This window comes from Saccopteryx leptura, chromosome 6, assembly GCF_036850995.1.
Source record: "Saccopteryx leptura isolate mSacLep1 chromosome 6, mSacLep1_pri_phased_curated, whole genome shotgun sequence".
NCBI classification, from domain to species: Eukaryota; Metazoa; Chordata; class Mammalia; order Chiroptera; family Emballonuridae; genus Saccopteryx; species Saccopteryx leptura.
Genome location: NC_089508.1, coordinates 12253347 through 12269785, shown reverse-complemented (window position 1 = coordinate 12269785; position 16439 = coordinate 12253347). Strand labels below are relative to the sequence as shown.

The window sequence follows — 16439 nt, the reverse complement described above, 5'->3', positions numbered from 1 at the left end:
CCGTGCTCCTCCTCCTGATACAGAAGCACACGGTACACGTGTGTCACCACACTCCTCTTCCTGACACAGAAGTACACGGTACATGTATGTCACCACACTCCTCCTCCTGACACAGAAGTATACGGTACACGTGTGTCACCACACTCCTCCTCCTGACACAAGCACACGGTACACGTGTGTCACCACACTCCTCCTCCTGACACAGAAGCACACGGTACACGTGTGTCACCGTGCTCCTCCTCCTGACACAGAAGCACACGGTACACGTGTGTCACCACACTCCTCCTCCTGACACAGAAGTACACGGTACACGTGTGTCACCACACTCCTCCTCCTGATACAGAAGCACACGGTACACGTGTGTCACCACACTCCTTCTCCTGACACAGAAGTACACGGTACATGTATGTCACCACACTCCTCCTCCTGACACAGAAGCACACGGTACACGTGTGTCACCACACTCCTCCTCCTGACACAGAAGCACACGGTACACGTGTGTCACCACACTCCTCCTCCTGACACAGAAGCACACGGTACACGTGTGTCACCGTGCTCCTCCTCCTGATACAGAAGCACACGGTACACGTGTGTCACCACACTCCTCCTCCTGACACAGAAGTACACGGTACACGTGTGTCACCACACTCCTCCTCCTGATACAGAAGCACACGGTACACGTGTGTCACCACACTCCTTCTCCTGACACAGAAGTACACGGTACATGTATGTCACCACACTCCTCCTCCTGACACAGAAGTACACGGTACACGTGTGTCACCACACTCCTCCTCCTGACACAGAAGCACACGGTACACGTGTGTCACCACGCTCCTCCTCCTGACACAGAAGCACACGGTACACGTGTGTCACCGTGCTCCTCCTCCTGATACAGAAGCACACGGTACACGTGTGTCACCATGCTCCTCCTCCTGATACAGAAGCACACGGTACACGTGTGTCACCACACTCCTCCTCCTGACACAGAAGTACATGGTACATGTATGTCACCATGCTCCTCCTCCTGACACAGAAGCACACGGTACACGTGTGTCACCACACTCCTCCTCCTGACACAGAAGTACATGGTACATGTATGTCACCATGCTCCTCCTCCTGATACAGAAGTACACGGTACACGTGTGTCACCATGCTCCTCCTCCTGATACAGAAGCACACGGTACACGTGTGTCACCGTGCTCCTCCTCCTGATACAGAAGCACACGGTACACGTGTGTCACCATGCTCCTCCTCCTGACACAGAAGCACACGGTACACGTGTGTCACTACACTCCTTCTCCTGACATGGAAGTACACGGTACACGTGTGTCACCACACTCCTCCTCCTGATACAGAAGCACACGGTACACGTGTGTCACCACACTCCTCCTCCTGATACAGAAGTACACGGTACATGTATGTCACCACGCTCCTCCTCCTGATACAGAAGCACACGGTACACGTGTGTCACCACACTCCTTCTCCTGACATGGAAGTACACGGTACACGTGTGTCACCACACTCCTCCTCCTGATACAGAAGCACACGGTACACGTGTGTCACCACACTCCTCCTCCTGATACAGAAGTACACGGTACATGTATGTCACCATGCTCCTCCTCCTGATACAGAAGCACACGGTACACGTGTGTCACCACACTCCTCCTCCTGACACAGAAGTACACGGTACACGTGTGTCACCATGCTCCTCCTCCTGATACAGAAGCACACGGTACACGTTGTCACCACACTCCTCCTCCTGACATGGAAGTACACGGTACACGTGCGTCACCACACCGGTGATGTTTTGCTGTCTTGTTCTCTGTTTCTGTCCTTTACAAGTTTTATTAGTGAGGTGATACTGTAAAATTCCATTTCTTCTGACACTCCTTCCTCTGCGAGGTCTGTTAATGCCCAGCTTCTCCTGTCTCGGGTAATGCAGCACAGGCCCAAACAGGGGGATCTCTTGTCGATTAAACAGGCACCTGTTTCATGCTTGTCCGAGTTCAGGTCGGGGTCAGCCCGGCACAACGGCACAGGAAAGACTTCAGCTTCCAGCGCCACATCTGCCGGGTGGCGAGAAAGCTTGTGCCGGCCCCACGTGGACATACTGTCCGGGCGCTGGGCCCGCATGACAGCAGTGGCACCTCTCCTCTTGGTAATTAATGCTCCTCCAGAACCCCAGGGGCAGGAATAGTTCCCCATGCTTCAACATTACTTCAACCTCTGATTACGCCGTAAAGCCTTCTTTCATTACTAGATTTTAAAAATCAAATTTCTATGGAATCTACTTTAAAGAATTTCAAATTTCTGTAGTCAAATATATACCTTACAAAAGAGACCAATGAAAACTGTACTAGAACATGTCTCACAATTTTCATTCTTCTTCCAATTCAAGTTTGTTCTGAACTATAACTGAAAGAGGGAAATAGCATTCTCTCATGCCTTTCTAGAGTTATCTGTATAATTAGGAGAACAAAAATTTTTTCAGGTGGATCTTAAATACAAACTTGCAGATACTTTCAGCATTTTTAAATAGGGAGCAGACACAATTCAAGATAGAATTACAAAAGACTGCATTATTTAACATTAAAAGAAAGAAAAACTGCTATCAGGAATAGCTCCAAAATCCAAAAATATCATGAGAAAGTTACAGGCCTTATCAGATATGTGCAGAGATCTAAAACTGCAAAATACTCCTAAGCTAGTTACAGAAAGAAATAACTGAAAAGAGCGGAATATAATGGAAGCAGAAAAGAACAGAGGAAATATATAAAATACAGTAATAAGAAGTGACTGGGAGGCAGAACTGGCACTTAGTGGGTATAAAGAGTGGGGGCCAGGATCCTACAATTCACAGAGCAGTGTATACAGCTAAGGATTTTTTTTTTGTATTTTTCTGAAGCTGGAAACGGGGAGGCAGTCAGACAGACTCCCACATGCGCCCGACCAGGATCCACCCAGCACGCCCACCAGGGGGCGATGCTCTGCCCATCTGGGGCATTGCTCTGTCGCGACCAGAGCCACTCTAGCACCTGGGGCAGAGGCCAAGGAGCCATCCCCAGCACCCGGGCCATCTTTTGCTCCAATGGAGCCTCGGCTGCAGGAGGGGAAGAGAGACAGAGAGGAAGGAAGGGGGGGGGGTGTGGAGAAGCAGATGGGCGCCTCTCCTGTGTGCCCTGGCCAGGAATCGAACCCGGGACTTCCGCACGCCAGGCCGACACTCTACCACTGAGCCAACCAGCCAGGGCTTACAGCTAAGGATTTTCCAGGCTGAATACCAGCAGCACCCCTTTGAGGAACACTGCCTCTACGCTAATAGGAAAGAATATAAAAACTATGTTAAGGTGTGTGTTATTCTTTCCTATTATGTATGTAATACATACACTCACAGTATGCATACTACACTAATCCTTATGTTTTTTACAGTCATGTATACATTATATAACATATAATAGATAACATGCATAGATATAACCTGGAAGGATTACACCCCTGGGAAAAGACCAACCAATAGAAATATGAAGGATATACCATCTGTACTGCCTGAATATTTTCAGCATGTATTATTGAATATGTACATCAGTAAATATGTTACTTTTTTTAAATTAAGATTTTGAATTGAGTGGAGACACTTGCCTATACTATTTAAACACCTGCCTTAGCCAAGGAATTACCTCCCCAAGTGGTACAAACATAAAAATATCTTTCCTCACACCCAACTTTGCATTACAGTCTTACTCTATCCTGGCTACCAATACATCCCAGAGACCCTATTCCTCCCATTGAGAATGTCCCTCTCCGCCTCACCACTACGCACTTCCTGCCCGGCACACTGACACTCGGGGCAGGACAGCAGCATGTGCAGTTACTACAGTATGCCCCTCCAGACTCCAGACCCACCTGTGTGTGCTGCTGCGGTCAGGGCTTCAGCGGAAACCCAGACAGAACCCTCACCTGTCTTTTCTGCTCAGATCTATACGCCTACTGGCTTATCTCCGAACGTAAACTCTGGCCAGCCTCTCACACGCTGAACCTTGCCCAGCTACTTCACCCTGGCCTGACAAGCATCAATGAGATCAACTTCATGCTCAGGACTCTCGAGAACTCAACACTCATTGTGACATAAACTGGTCCACAGCTGTGATCGACATATAATACACACACCATTTTAATTCTGCCCCCGTTTTTATTGCACTCACCTTTTCTTGAATCAATAATGAATTCTCTTTTTCTAAATCTTGGACACGCATTTTAAGTTTCAGGTTGTCTTCAGTGAGATTATCCTATAAACATGTTAAAATAGTGTGTTTTCAGGTAACAGCAAATTTCAAGTTTACAAGAAAACAGGCAAGCAATACAATTGTGCATTTCCACTTAGCATTTCTTTAATAATGTATAAAAATTATAAGCAGCCTGACCAGTGATGGTGGAGTGGATAGAGCATCAACCTGGAATGCTAACGACCCAGGTTCAAAACCCCGAGGTCACCAGTTTGAACATGAGCTCATTTGGCTTGAGCGCAGGCTCACCAGCTTAAGCACAGGGTCGCTGGCTTCAGCGTGGGATCATAGACATGAACCTATAGTCACTGACTTGAGCCCAAAGGTCACTGGCATGAAGCCCAAGGTCACTGACTTGAGCCCAAAGTTGCTGGCTTGAGCAAGGGGTCACTCGCTTTGCTGTAGCCCCCCCCCCCCCCCCGTCAAGGTATCAATACATATGAGAAAGCAAACGATGAACAACTGAAGTGCTACAACTACAAGTTGATGCTTCTCTGTCCCTTCCTGTATCTCACTTAAAAAAAAAAAAAATTGTAAGCATGGAACACTGGACCACCTAAAACCAGTCACTCTTTGTATAGACATTTATCCAAAGAATTCCTTTATTATATTTGACAAAATGCAAAAATACATTTACAAAATACCCTGTAGAAACAATTCCCTAAATATCATCAAGGGAATAAAAACATATCCTTCAGTTGGGTAAAGGGTCTGCTTCCACTTTCTCTGCAAACAGAACACTTGTCAAATTAACCTGCAAAGAGATACACTTGCATTTGTCAATTATGTAACCTTTCAAATTGTCAATTTATGATGCAAAAAGTTTGTTATTAATCAGAAAACATAAAATTACCTTGACAAAGTTCTCAGGATAAATTCACATTAATTTATTTAAAAAATAAAAAGAAGCAAATATAATGATCAAGATACTTTTTCTTGGCAAACCAATGTCAAAAGCTTTCTCTCTTAAAATGAGTTTACCTGGTTTAAATTACTCAGTCTCGTTATTTCATTTCCAGCATCTGTAAAAACAACAATGGATCTAACATTAAAATTCTTTAAAATAACTTAATAAACCTCCTAAAATTAAACTCATAAATGAAATCCAATTAAAATAAAGCATATTTATAAGTATAATTAGCAAGACCTCAGAATCTTATGTAAAATGCATTTTTGTTATTTTGACTATTGTAAAGAAATCATAATATAAATACCAGTTATAAACTGTTCAGATCCAATTCTTATGAAATACATAAAATCCAATTCTATGAAACAAAAGTAGGTTTACAGTTGTGAGTATGTAAGTTTATTCTTGTATCATCATTTATTAATTATTGTATGTATTATTTATTTGTATTACAACTATGAACCTATTTTTGCCCATCCCTTATAAGAAAGAATGATAATTGTATACTGAGTGTGAGTCATAAGTTATTGCTGTGATAAAACAGTAACAAGTGTTTCAAAGTAAATTAGTCTGTGTAGCAGGAAATAATATAAGGACTAAGATCAGGGGAAAAACTTAAAGCACACAAAACTATGTTTATATAACAACAATCCAATAATCTATCAATTCCTTAAAGTGCTTTAGACATGACTACTAATAAAAAGACCATTCAATCTGGTAGTCCGGATAAATCTATAAATAGAAGGAGATCTAGAAAGAACACACAGACAGAATACCATGAGTTCAGCTGAAGTAATTTATTCAATGTTCATACGGAAAGTACTAAACATTTACTATGAGGTCAGCTGCTAGACAATGAAATGGAAAAATTTAGTCCTTGCTTGCTCTCAAGGAGCTTACAATTCAGAGAAAGACAAGTAAGCACCCGATTACACTACAGAGTGATACAGGGATCACAAGGTGCTGTTAGAGCAAAGAGGGCAAACTCCTAATCCAGACTGGCGGGGAGTGGACAAGGGCAAGTGAGGCCAGGAAAGCAGGTGCACCAGTTGCCTCCAAGTGAAGACAACTGTGCTGAATCTCAATATGCCAAGAAGAGTGAGCGAAAAGAGAAACTCCACTGAAAAAGCAGCAAACGCAAAGGCAACACAGTTAAAAAATAACACTGCTGGCTTAAGGAGCTATACAAAAAGTTCAAAAGGCTAAAGCTTAGACTGTTAGGAGAATAGGAAGATTTGAAACGGAAGAGGTAGACAAGGAACAGATCATTAAGACATTAAATGTCTGATCAAGAAGTTTAGATTTTATCCTGAAGTTCACAGGGAGCCACAAAGTACTAAAGTCAGGAAAGTAACCTGCTGTGAATTTCTGAAAAATCTTTCTGGCTACAGAAAGGGAAAAAACTGTTTGAAGGATCATGGAGATCAAAGAATAATAGTTAACACTTTTATAACGCTTACTGTGGACTAGACACTATTCCAATTTGTAGCTTGTAACTCATGAATCGTTATTACTTCCTACAACTGGGAAGAAGATATTATCACAACCATATAGATGAAAAAAACAAAACACAAGATGTTATTTAACTTGTCCAAGTTCAGCAGTGATGGAGCTGGATTCCAACTCATTTGTGTTCTAAATCACTGTGCTATCCTGCTTCATTCAGAGACTAGGAGTTAACTAGGACAAAAAAAAAAAGAAGTATGATTGGCTGAAGTTAATCAGTGACAGTGGAAATGGAAAAAAGGGAAGGCCTAGGACAGTAGATGTGTCATTAAAGCAAATCAACTCATATGGATCACCCAACACATTAAAATAAATAAATTTAGGAAATTGATTTGGTTTAATTAAATTTAAAGATGAGTTTTTCCTTTAAAAGTAAATCTGAGAATTTAGTAAATGTTTTTTATGTTAAACAAATAGAACTATTAAAAACAAAAAAGAATGTTACAGAGATAGAATGTCAACTGTAATTGAAAAAATTTTTTAAAGATTTTGTGGAGATTAAAAAAACAATCAATCAATCAATCAATTTATCCATTTTGAAAAGAGCACAGCCACTTTGAGGTCAGATGAGAAAGAAGTCCAGAACCCTACTGCACAGCCTTCCCTGCGCCTGCACGGCAGCTCCCAGGACTAACGGACCCCAGAGAAAGCCTGGAGCTCCGCTCGGATACAATACTGAAAATATCACCGGACCAGAGTGAAGGTTAGGAAACAGAACCTACAGAACTTGTTCTGGGAGACTGGTAAATGCTGCCAATTACCAAGGCAAGGGAAAGAAGAGAGAGAGGAGGACATGGAAACTCTATTTTGAACCTAACTTGCATTAGAATTTATCGAGAGTTGGCCATCCAGGTCAGGAATTCATAACTAGGAATACAGATGAGGGGGAGGGGGGAGGAGGCTTACAAGCACAGGAGAGCTGGTAACCTCAAGAGCAAGAATGAATGAGCTCACCCTGTGAGAGTATACTGTGAGAAGAGGACACATTGCAAAATAAGACACAACTTTTCAGCCGAAGAGCTCCCACTATGTTTTCCTGGCACAGATGAAGAATACTGCTGCTTCGCCTATTTCATTTAATACTTTTTGTAACACAGAATACTGGTATGGTAACTAAATGGACAATGGTGGAAAACCTATGGCCCTTAACATCCTCAGGTTTGTTTGTGAGATTCAGAAGATCATTTTGAAAGGAATACAAAATTTTGAAGAAGGGAGGCTATATTACCTAACTAGAGGGTCTGGGCCCTATTGAATTATAGGAAATATTTGGTTCTATGATAGATGAGCAGAAATAGATCCATTTTACCTCCCACCAAACGCCACAAACATTTCTCAGAAATCTACATGGCCTCCTAAATCACTGAGTTTCATGTAAATACTTAAAAGATGAGGAAGGGAGGTTAAGAGACACCTAGCCAATGTTTAAACCTGTTTAGTAGAAAATTCCTCTTTTCAATATATTATGGCACTAAATCTAAACCAAACAATTCTAAATTCCAGTCATTTCCATGAATACTCCATTTTCACAAAGTATTCAGTGTACAATACAAAGTCCTAGTTGTCTCTAAAAACAACTAGTATGCAGTGAAACACCAATCAGGAGTAAGTTCCAAACATTTTATACCAGACAGTGCTTGCTGTAGTCTGCGCACTTCTTCCAGTGATGCGCCCTGTGGAAGGAGTCCCTCCGTTTCCTTCACACTCTCATTGTGCTTCACAGCACAAAGCTGCAATTCACTACATTCCACTTCCAACCGTTCACATTCTTTAATTATTTGTCTGTTTTCCACATTTAGTCGTTCTTGTTCCTTCCTCAAAACGTCTCTGTCATTTTCTGAAGAAGATAATTTTTTACTTATGTCTTTTATTTTATCCTCAAGCTCTTCCACTTTTTTTATAGACTCTACTTTTTCATTTTGTAGATCTTGAATAGTTCTTTGCATCTCATCGATTTTCGAGTGATCAGTTACTGCAATTCCTGAACCACCTAGAACATAAACATAATATTAAATACAAGAAGCTTGACTGGTGGGGGCACAGTGGACAGAGCATCGACCTGGGATGCTGAGGACCCAGGTTCGAAACCCTGAGGTCGCTGGCTTGAGCAAGTGGTCACTGGCTCAGCTAGAGCCCTCCTGCCCAGGTCAAAGCACGTATGAGAAGCAATCAATGAACAACTAAAGTGCCACAACTATGAGCTGATGCTTCTAATCTCTGCTCCTTCCTGTCTGTAAGTCTGTCTCTCCCTCACTAAAAAATAAAATAAAAAAATAATCAAGGACACCAAAAGTATTAAGAGTTAAATATCTTACTATATACAACTAAGATTTTCTAGACTTCAGAATTTGGAAGGCTTTAAAAGTTAAAACAATGATTTAACACTACACTTCTGTTAGAGTCGTCAAAATTCATGACACTAACACCAACAAATGCTAGTGAGGATGTGGAGCAACAGGAACCCTCACTCATTGCTATGGGAATGCAAAATAGTACAGCCACTTTGGAGGACAGTTTAGTGATTTCTTACAAAACTAAACATATTCTTATCATATGATATGATCCAGCAATCACACTCCTTGGTATTTACCCAAAGGAGCTGAAAACTTGTGTCCATACAAAAACCCCAACAAGGATCTTTTTTTTTCTTCTCCCCTTTGTATTTCTCTGAAGCTGGAAACGGGGAGAGACAGTCAGACAGACTCCCGCATGCGCCTGACCAGGATCCACCCGGCACGCCCACCAGGGGCGACGCTCTGCCCACCAGGGGGCGATGCTCTGCCCCTCCGGGGCGTCGCTCCGCAGCGACCAGAGCCACTCTAGCGCCTGGGGCAGAGGCCAAGGAGCCATCCCCAGTGCCCGGGCCATCCCCGCTCCAATGGAGCCCTGGCTGCGGGAGGGGAAGAGAGAGACAGAGAGGAAGGAGGGGGGGTGGAGAAGCAAATGGGCACTTCTCCTATGTGCCCTGGCCGGGAATCGAACCCGGGTCCCCCGCACGTCAGGCCGACGCTCCACCGCTGAGCCAACCGGCCAGGGCCCCAACAAGGATATTTATAGCAGCTTTATGCATAACTGTCAAAACTCGGAAGCAACCAAGATGTCCTTCAAGACGTGACTGGAGAAATAAACTGCAATACATCCAGACAACAGAATATTTCTCAGTGCTAAAAAGAAATGAGTTATCAATCCATGAAAGACATGGAGGAATTTAAAAGCATATTACTAAATGAAAGAAGCCAGTCTGAAAAGGTGATATATAAGATTCCAACTATAATGACAATCCTGGACTTAGCAAAACTATAGCAGCAATAGAAAGATCAGCTGCAGGGGAGAAAGAGGAGGATGGGCAGACAGAGCACAGAGGACTTTCAGGGCCATGAAAATACTCTGTATGACATTATAATGATGGATATGTATCATTACACATTTGTCCAAATACCCGGAATGTACAACACCAAGAACAAACCCTACAGTGAACTGTGGACTTCAGGTGATCACGCTGGGTCGGCGCAGTTTCATCCTTGGTCAAAAACAACGTACCACTCTGATGAGGGATATCGATGGCTGGGAGAACGTACATTAGTGCGGGGGATAAGGGAAATCTCTGTACCTCCTAAACATGCTCTATAAAATTATGTCTAACTGCCTCCCCGTTTCCAGCTTCGGAAAAATGAAAAAAAAAAAGAAAAAAAATTATGTCTAAAAATGGTTAAATAACTATAATAAGCAAAGCACTTAAAAATAGTTGAGGAGAGGTATTATTTGAATCAAATACTAAGATGTCTATGTATCTGAGTTTGAAAAAGTGAAAATGTACCAAGCAATGCAAAAAAGTCTCTGTGTTATCACTTTTTACTGCTAAGGCTAAAGGACCTTTCTATTTGTGCAGAATCATGACAATACTGCAAATCTCTGGCAGATGAGCACAACTTGTCACTTACTCGTTCTTTAGAATTCTGTCCTGATTTTATAGTTCTAGGTTTGTCATTTAATTATGACACCGCCAAGTTAAATGAAAGAAACAAATAACCTTGTTTTAACAGGTTTTCCAGTTCTTCGATCCGCTCTTCATAGTCACGCAACTCTTCTCGGTGCCGGCGAGTGACTTCCGTCAGCTTCTGTTGATGTGCGTTCTGTAATACTGACATTTCATGTTGATGATAATCAATTTCCTGACTTCGGCTCTGCTTAAGTTCCTTAAAAAATAAAAACAAACTTAATGACATTTATAACCAATGACTAAACTATTCCATTTTTGTCCAAAAGTCTGAATTATTAAAAAGAATTCTCTGAACTTCAGAGATAAGACTGAAAAGAATTTAAGCATAGGCCCCAAATTTGGACAATTCTGAGACTTCACCCTCTCCTTCTGTGGGCCTGAAAAACAGTGTTTCTACTTTTAATGAGGGAATACCAACAAGTAAAAAATCAAACAGCGAGCTAAAATATCTTTTTTCCTTAGCATCTGTGGCCTGAACTTCTACTAATGACGTTCCACCAATACTAGCGTCAACCTTCTAACCTCTGTGTTACTGTTGTCTTATCACCCATCCTCTCTCTCACTTAGTTTTTCCTTCCACCAGTCTTGATGGGACTCCCGAACTGTCAACCAAGGTGCCTTGCTACCCAAGTTGACACCATAAGTCTTTCCTAGAAAGTTAGATCTTGAGCTGAGCCTTCAAAAAGGGAATTTGGTGAAACCAGAAGTATTATGACAGCTGCACCCTGAACAGTCTGTCTACTATGTCCCACTACCTAGATCCTTAATGCTGTTCCCATTCCTGTTTTTTCTGAGGTCAAAATGTTCAATTCTTCCTTTAACCCTGTGAACAAACTACACTGGTTCCAATCAATTAGTCAATCAATCAATCCTCTTTTGCTTTACTTAGCCAGAGAAGGTTTTTGCTGCTTGTAATGAAAAATTCTAATCTATAAATTAGCTTTTATTTCCTGAGAAGACAAGTAAAGTTGTTCTTTAATCCTATGTACTTAATGGGCCAGCACTTAGCAAGGAGCTTTACATTAACACTTCAAAAACCATTCTACAAAGGAGCCCTGGCCGGTTGGCTCAGCGGTAGAGCATCGGCCTAGCGTGCGGAGGACCCGGGTTCGATTCCAGGCCAGGGCACACAGGAGAAGCGCCCATTTGCTTCTCCACCCCTCCGCCGCACCTTCCTCTCTGTCTCTCTCTTCCCCTCCCGCAGCCAAGGCTCCGTTGGAGCAAAGATGGCCCGGGCGCTGGGGATGGCTCCTTGGCCTCTGCCCCAGGCACTAGAGTGGCTCTGGTCGCAACATGGCGACGCCCAGGATGGGCAGAGCATCGCCCCCTGGTGGGCAGAGCATCGCCCCTGGTGGGCGTGCCGGGTGGATCCCGGTCGGGCGCATGCAGGAGTCTGTCTGTCTCTCCCTGTTTCCAGCTTCAGAAAATAGCAAAAAAAAAAAAAAAAACAACCATTCTACAAAGGAGGTATCATGATGACATCTACTTTACTGATTATAAAATGGAAGTTGCCCAAAGAAGCAGGGCTTGTAAACAGTACAGCCTGGATTCAAACACAGATCTGACCTGGGAACCCACCCTCACTAGTACTGTTATAATAATAAAACCAAAACTAAAAATTCTATGCACACTAAAAACAATGAATTCCCATGGTAAGACTATGTAATTAAGACTCTTCTTAAAGTAAATAATTGATAGAAACTAGCAAAATTCCACCATTAAGAGAAAATAATTATTTGTAATGAATACTATTTTGTCAACATCCCTTAACCCTAAACTTTGAAATTTCAGCAAGCTTCAAATTCTGTTTTAATAAAGACCAGTTTATGAGACTCAACAGAAAAGAGACATAAAATATAAACTACCTAATAAATAAATGTTCAAAACAAACATTTTGGAGAGATATATTTATATCTTACTTGTCATAAAGAATAAAGAATATACAAAACAAGAAAAATAAATAAATAAAATCTATAGAATTACTTTTACAACTGAACCTTTAATAATTTAGGCTTATTATTTTCATAAGCAAATTTTATATGTGTAATAGCCATTGTTCCAACAATCTGCCTTACCTTAATGGTATTTTGCAATTTGCAGATTTCACTTTGATCAGAGCTATCTGATCCTTGTGCTTTAGAAATCTAGATTAAAAATGCAGAATTAGAAAATTATACTGATTTTCCTATAAAAGAGAAAGTCACAAACTAACATTATTAAAAGGTACTTTGCAAAAACGAGGCATTTCCCACACAAATTCTGATTAAAGAATGTGAAGCACCTTTTAAGGAACCTAGTCCAATAATGAGTGATACACAATAAATGAAAGATACCATTCAAGAGTATGTTACCTAATTGCAGAGACATTTTAACAAAATAAGAAAGAAAACACCATAGAATATTTTACTTACTTAACAAAATGTATATTTGATGATAATCAAGCAGGTTCCTAAAAGGTAATTTCTAAAATAAAAAGTTACCCAATATTAATGCTAATAATAATAGTAAAAGTCTTTTAAAAATGATTTCACCCAGATCTCTAACCCAATATAGAAAGGTTTGACAAGTAAATAAAAGAACTTTTGGATTTTTCTCTTCTCATTCAAAGCTGTATGTTGCTCATTTACCTCTATTAACATCTACTCTATAGTGTTCTAAGGAACCAAAAGCTATTCTCTGGTGAAAGAAGAAACACAATATAATGGAAGAACATAGGATTTGGAGGCAAAAGACACGTGTTTGAATCACAAGTTAATCACTGTGACAATGAGTATGTTACTTAAATTTTTACTTTGCTCATCTGCAAACAAAATAAAAGTAATAAATAGCTCACATACCTTTTAAGAATAATACAACATATACTGGGATAGTATATATGGAAACATCTTGTAAAGTATAACACAAATATTAACTTCTATTATGCCCTGCTAGAAAATTAAGTTCCCTGAAAGCTCCCAATCACACCTTTTTCAACTTTATACTCCGTTACAGGTCTGTCATGTAGTAGGCATTCAAGGTATGCTTAAGCAAACATACGAAAAATCCATCTCTTCCTTATGAAATCTTACCCTCAGTAATGTTTATTAAAATGCAATCCTCATATTATCAGAATCAGCTGGGGTATTTGTTTGAATGCAATTTCCAAAGCCCTAAAATACGCTACAAGAAGCCTAATTTCTGGCCTGATCAGGCAGTGGCACAGTAGGTAAAATGTCAGCCCACGATGCAAAGGACCCAGGTTCAAAACCTCAAGGTCTCCAGCTTGAGTGAGGGCTCACCAGCCTGAGTGCAGGGTCACTGGCTTGAACATGGGATCACAGACATGGTCACTCGCTGGCTTGAAGCCCAAGGTCGCTGGCTTGAGCAAGGAGTCACTGGCTTGGCTGGAGTCCCCAGGTCAAGGCACATATGAGAAAGCAATCAGTGAACAACTAAGGTGTGCAACTATGAGTTGATGCTTCTCATCTCTCTCCTTTCCTGTCTGTCTCTCTCACTAAAAAAAAAAAAAAAAAAAAAATTCTATCTCTGAAGGGAGGACAGGGAATCTACAATATTATCAAGTTCCCCAGTTATTCTTACACGTACAAAGTTTAAGAACTACTTTTTAGAGATAAGATGGAGAGACAGATCATTACTTCTAGATTTATTTTGGATATTAGGAATGTCTGGCAACTTGGGAAGCAAGACAGTCCTTTCAATTAAAAGGATTTATCTTTTACACTATTAGATTAAGCTCATAGATAGAAAATTATCTCTTTACTTACACAGTTTGAATCCCATGTCTATCAACAATCTTAGTAGTATACATAAGAGCTGACATGTGAAACAAAAACGCATTCCTCGGAAGAAAGTTTACAGCCCTGTATAGCAAAGATTTAATTTCTAATGCACAAGAAACAACACAAAATAGTTTAACAACTTTATAATACCAATGATCAGATTTTCATTTTGCATATAACTAATGCAAACAGGAACCTCAGACAATATCTGAGCTAGTAGTTTCAAATCTCGTACTTCGGGGCCCTGACTTTCACCAGTAAAGCCTTAGGAACTCCTTGGGAAAAGATGCTGGTTCAACCACAGCAACTCCATTTTTATTTTGAAAATTTCTTCCAAATGTTGTGCAGAAGGGGAAACTGAGAAAGACGGCCGGATTAAAATCATTTAGAAAGTCACTGGCATAATCAGAATATAGGTTTTAATTTCCTCGTCCACAGTTCTGATACCAAAAGCTCTACACATAGCACCAGTATTTCCAATCATGCAGTTTCCAAAAACACATGAAAAGTTTACCCACCTGGGCAATATGTCTCCAATGCCCAACTTCCGATTCAAGTCTTGAAATTTCATTTGACAACCTGTTTATTTCCTGTTGTGATGAAATTACGTCACCGAAGTCCATGTCATCGTCGTGGAAAGCTGCAGCATAATGACTGACCCCGTAACTGAATGAAGACGCAGTGGTTGTTGGGACGCCGCCGGCTGCTGGGTTGACCATCGGGGCAGCTGACTGCAGCTTCAGCAGCTGCTCCTGTAGCGCAATCTGTCTTGCTTTAAGATGGCTGATTTCTACCTATACATTTATAACCCATATTTTAGAGGAGGTACTTTAACCATCTTATAGAGTCATAATATTAAAGTCATAATAATTTGTTTAACATTATCCAATGATGGCATTCCATTAACTGAATCCAAGCCTTCTCTAACATCTCAATCATAATATTTTTATTTAAAAAGCAAATATAATTATCTTAGCTAAAGAACAGATGATGTTTTGAATAGTATGAAGATCGGAATTTTACTAACATGGTAACAAAAGCAATGAATTTATGAGTTAAACGTGCATTTCTATCTTCTATGTTATCAGGTAAGACAGGCAATTTCCCAGAGCTCTGCTTGTGATGATCAAACTTCAAATGAGAAAGTGAAAGCTGTGTCCCCCTGTGCATTGGAAAGTTTCTTGAGAACATCTGCTGGAAGTCATATGTAACTGATTATGGCTGGTTATAAGTTTCAAATGCACCATGAATCGGGTTACTTTGTAGGGTCTGTACAACACAGCTGAAGAACGTTTTGATTTATGAATCCAGTCTTCTCAGATAAGACAACATGGTGAGCCTGTGGTTATTGGCTCATGATTCTTAGAAGGAAACCATGCACTGAAACAGGCCTTGCCTTTATCCTTGGCAAAGACGACCAGTGAAAATTTGACTCTACTCAGGGAGAAAACAGTATAAACATTCTAAAGCCCTGAGCAGAGTTTTAATAAGTAATTGTCCAAAACAACTTATGAACATAGGACCTAACCATAATATCACATCCATCCTGAGACAAAACAAGAAATAAGCTAGAGAGAATTGAAATAAGCTTTCTAAAATATTCAAGCTAGTCCAGAGGACACACCCTGACACAACTGAGGAAAACTGGATACTTGAAGAGCCAAGCGCAGGTAATATAGTATTCCTACATGTAAAGTCAAGCCACTAGACAGAAACTGAACACAACTATGTCAAATATAACAAACAGGTTTTTCACAGAGCTCCTTCTCTAATGGAGGACTACAGTAGTGTACGAATTTCATTCCTTTTCCCATAAATGATATGAGGCAAACTGCATCTTTAGGGAATATGAACATCACAATGAGGACAGCAAATAGATGCAGAAAATAGCAGATCTAAAGATTCTGCTGAAGTATATCATATATTATCTTTCATTCTAGCAAAAAGTACTAAATCCACATTTT

At 40.8% G+C, this 16439-nt stretch overlaps 1 protein-coding gene across 1 annotated transcript in view; it reads right to left on the bottom strand.

The window, feature by feature from the left end:
- Positions 1 to 16439, bottom strand: part of TRIP11 (thyroid hormone receptor interactor 11) — an 85091-nt gene that overhangs the window by 47086 nt on the left and 21566 nt on the right. The window contains exons 4-9 of the mRNA XM_066344016.1: positions 14994 to 15269; positions 12772 to 12840; positions 10727 to 10892; positions 8324 to 8686; positions 5265 to 5305; positions 4203 to 4286 (exon numbers count right to left, since the gene is read on the bottom strand). Of these exons, the coding sequence (XP_066200113.1) occupies positions 4203 to 4286; positions 5265 to 5305; positions 8324 to 8686; positions 10727 to 10892; positions 12772 to 12840; positions 14994 to 15269 (999 nt within the window). The remainder of the gene's footprint in view (positions 1 to 4202; positions 4287 to 5264; positions 5306 to 8323; positions 8687 to 10726; positions 10893 to 12771; positions 12841 to 14993; positions 15270 to 16439) is intronic.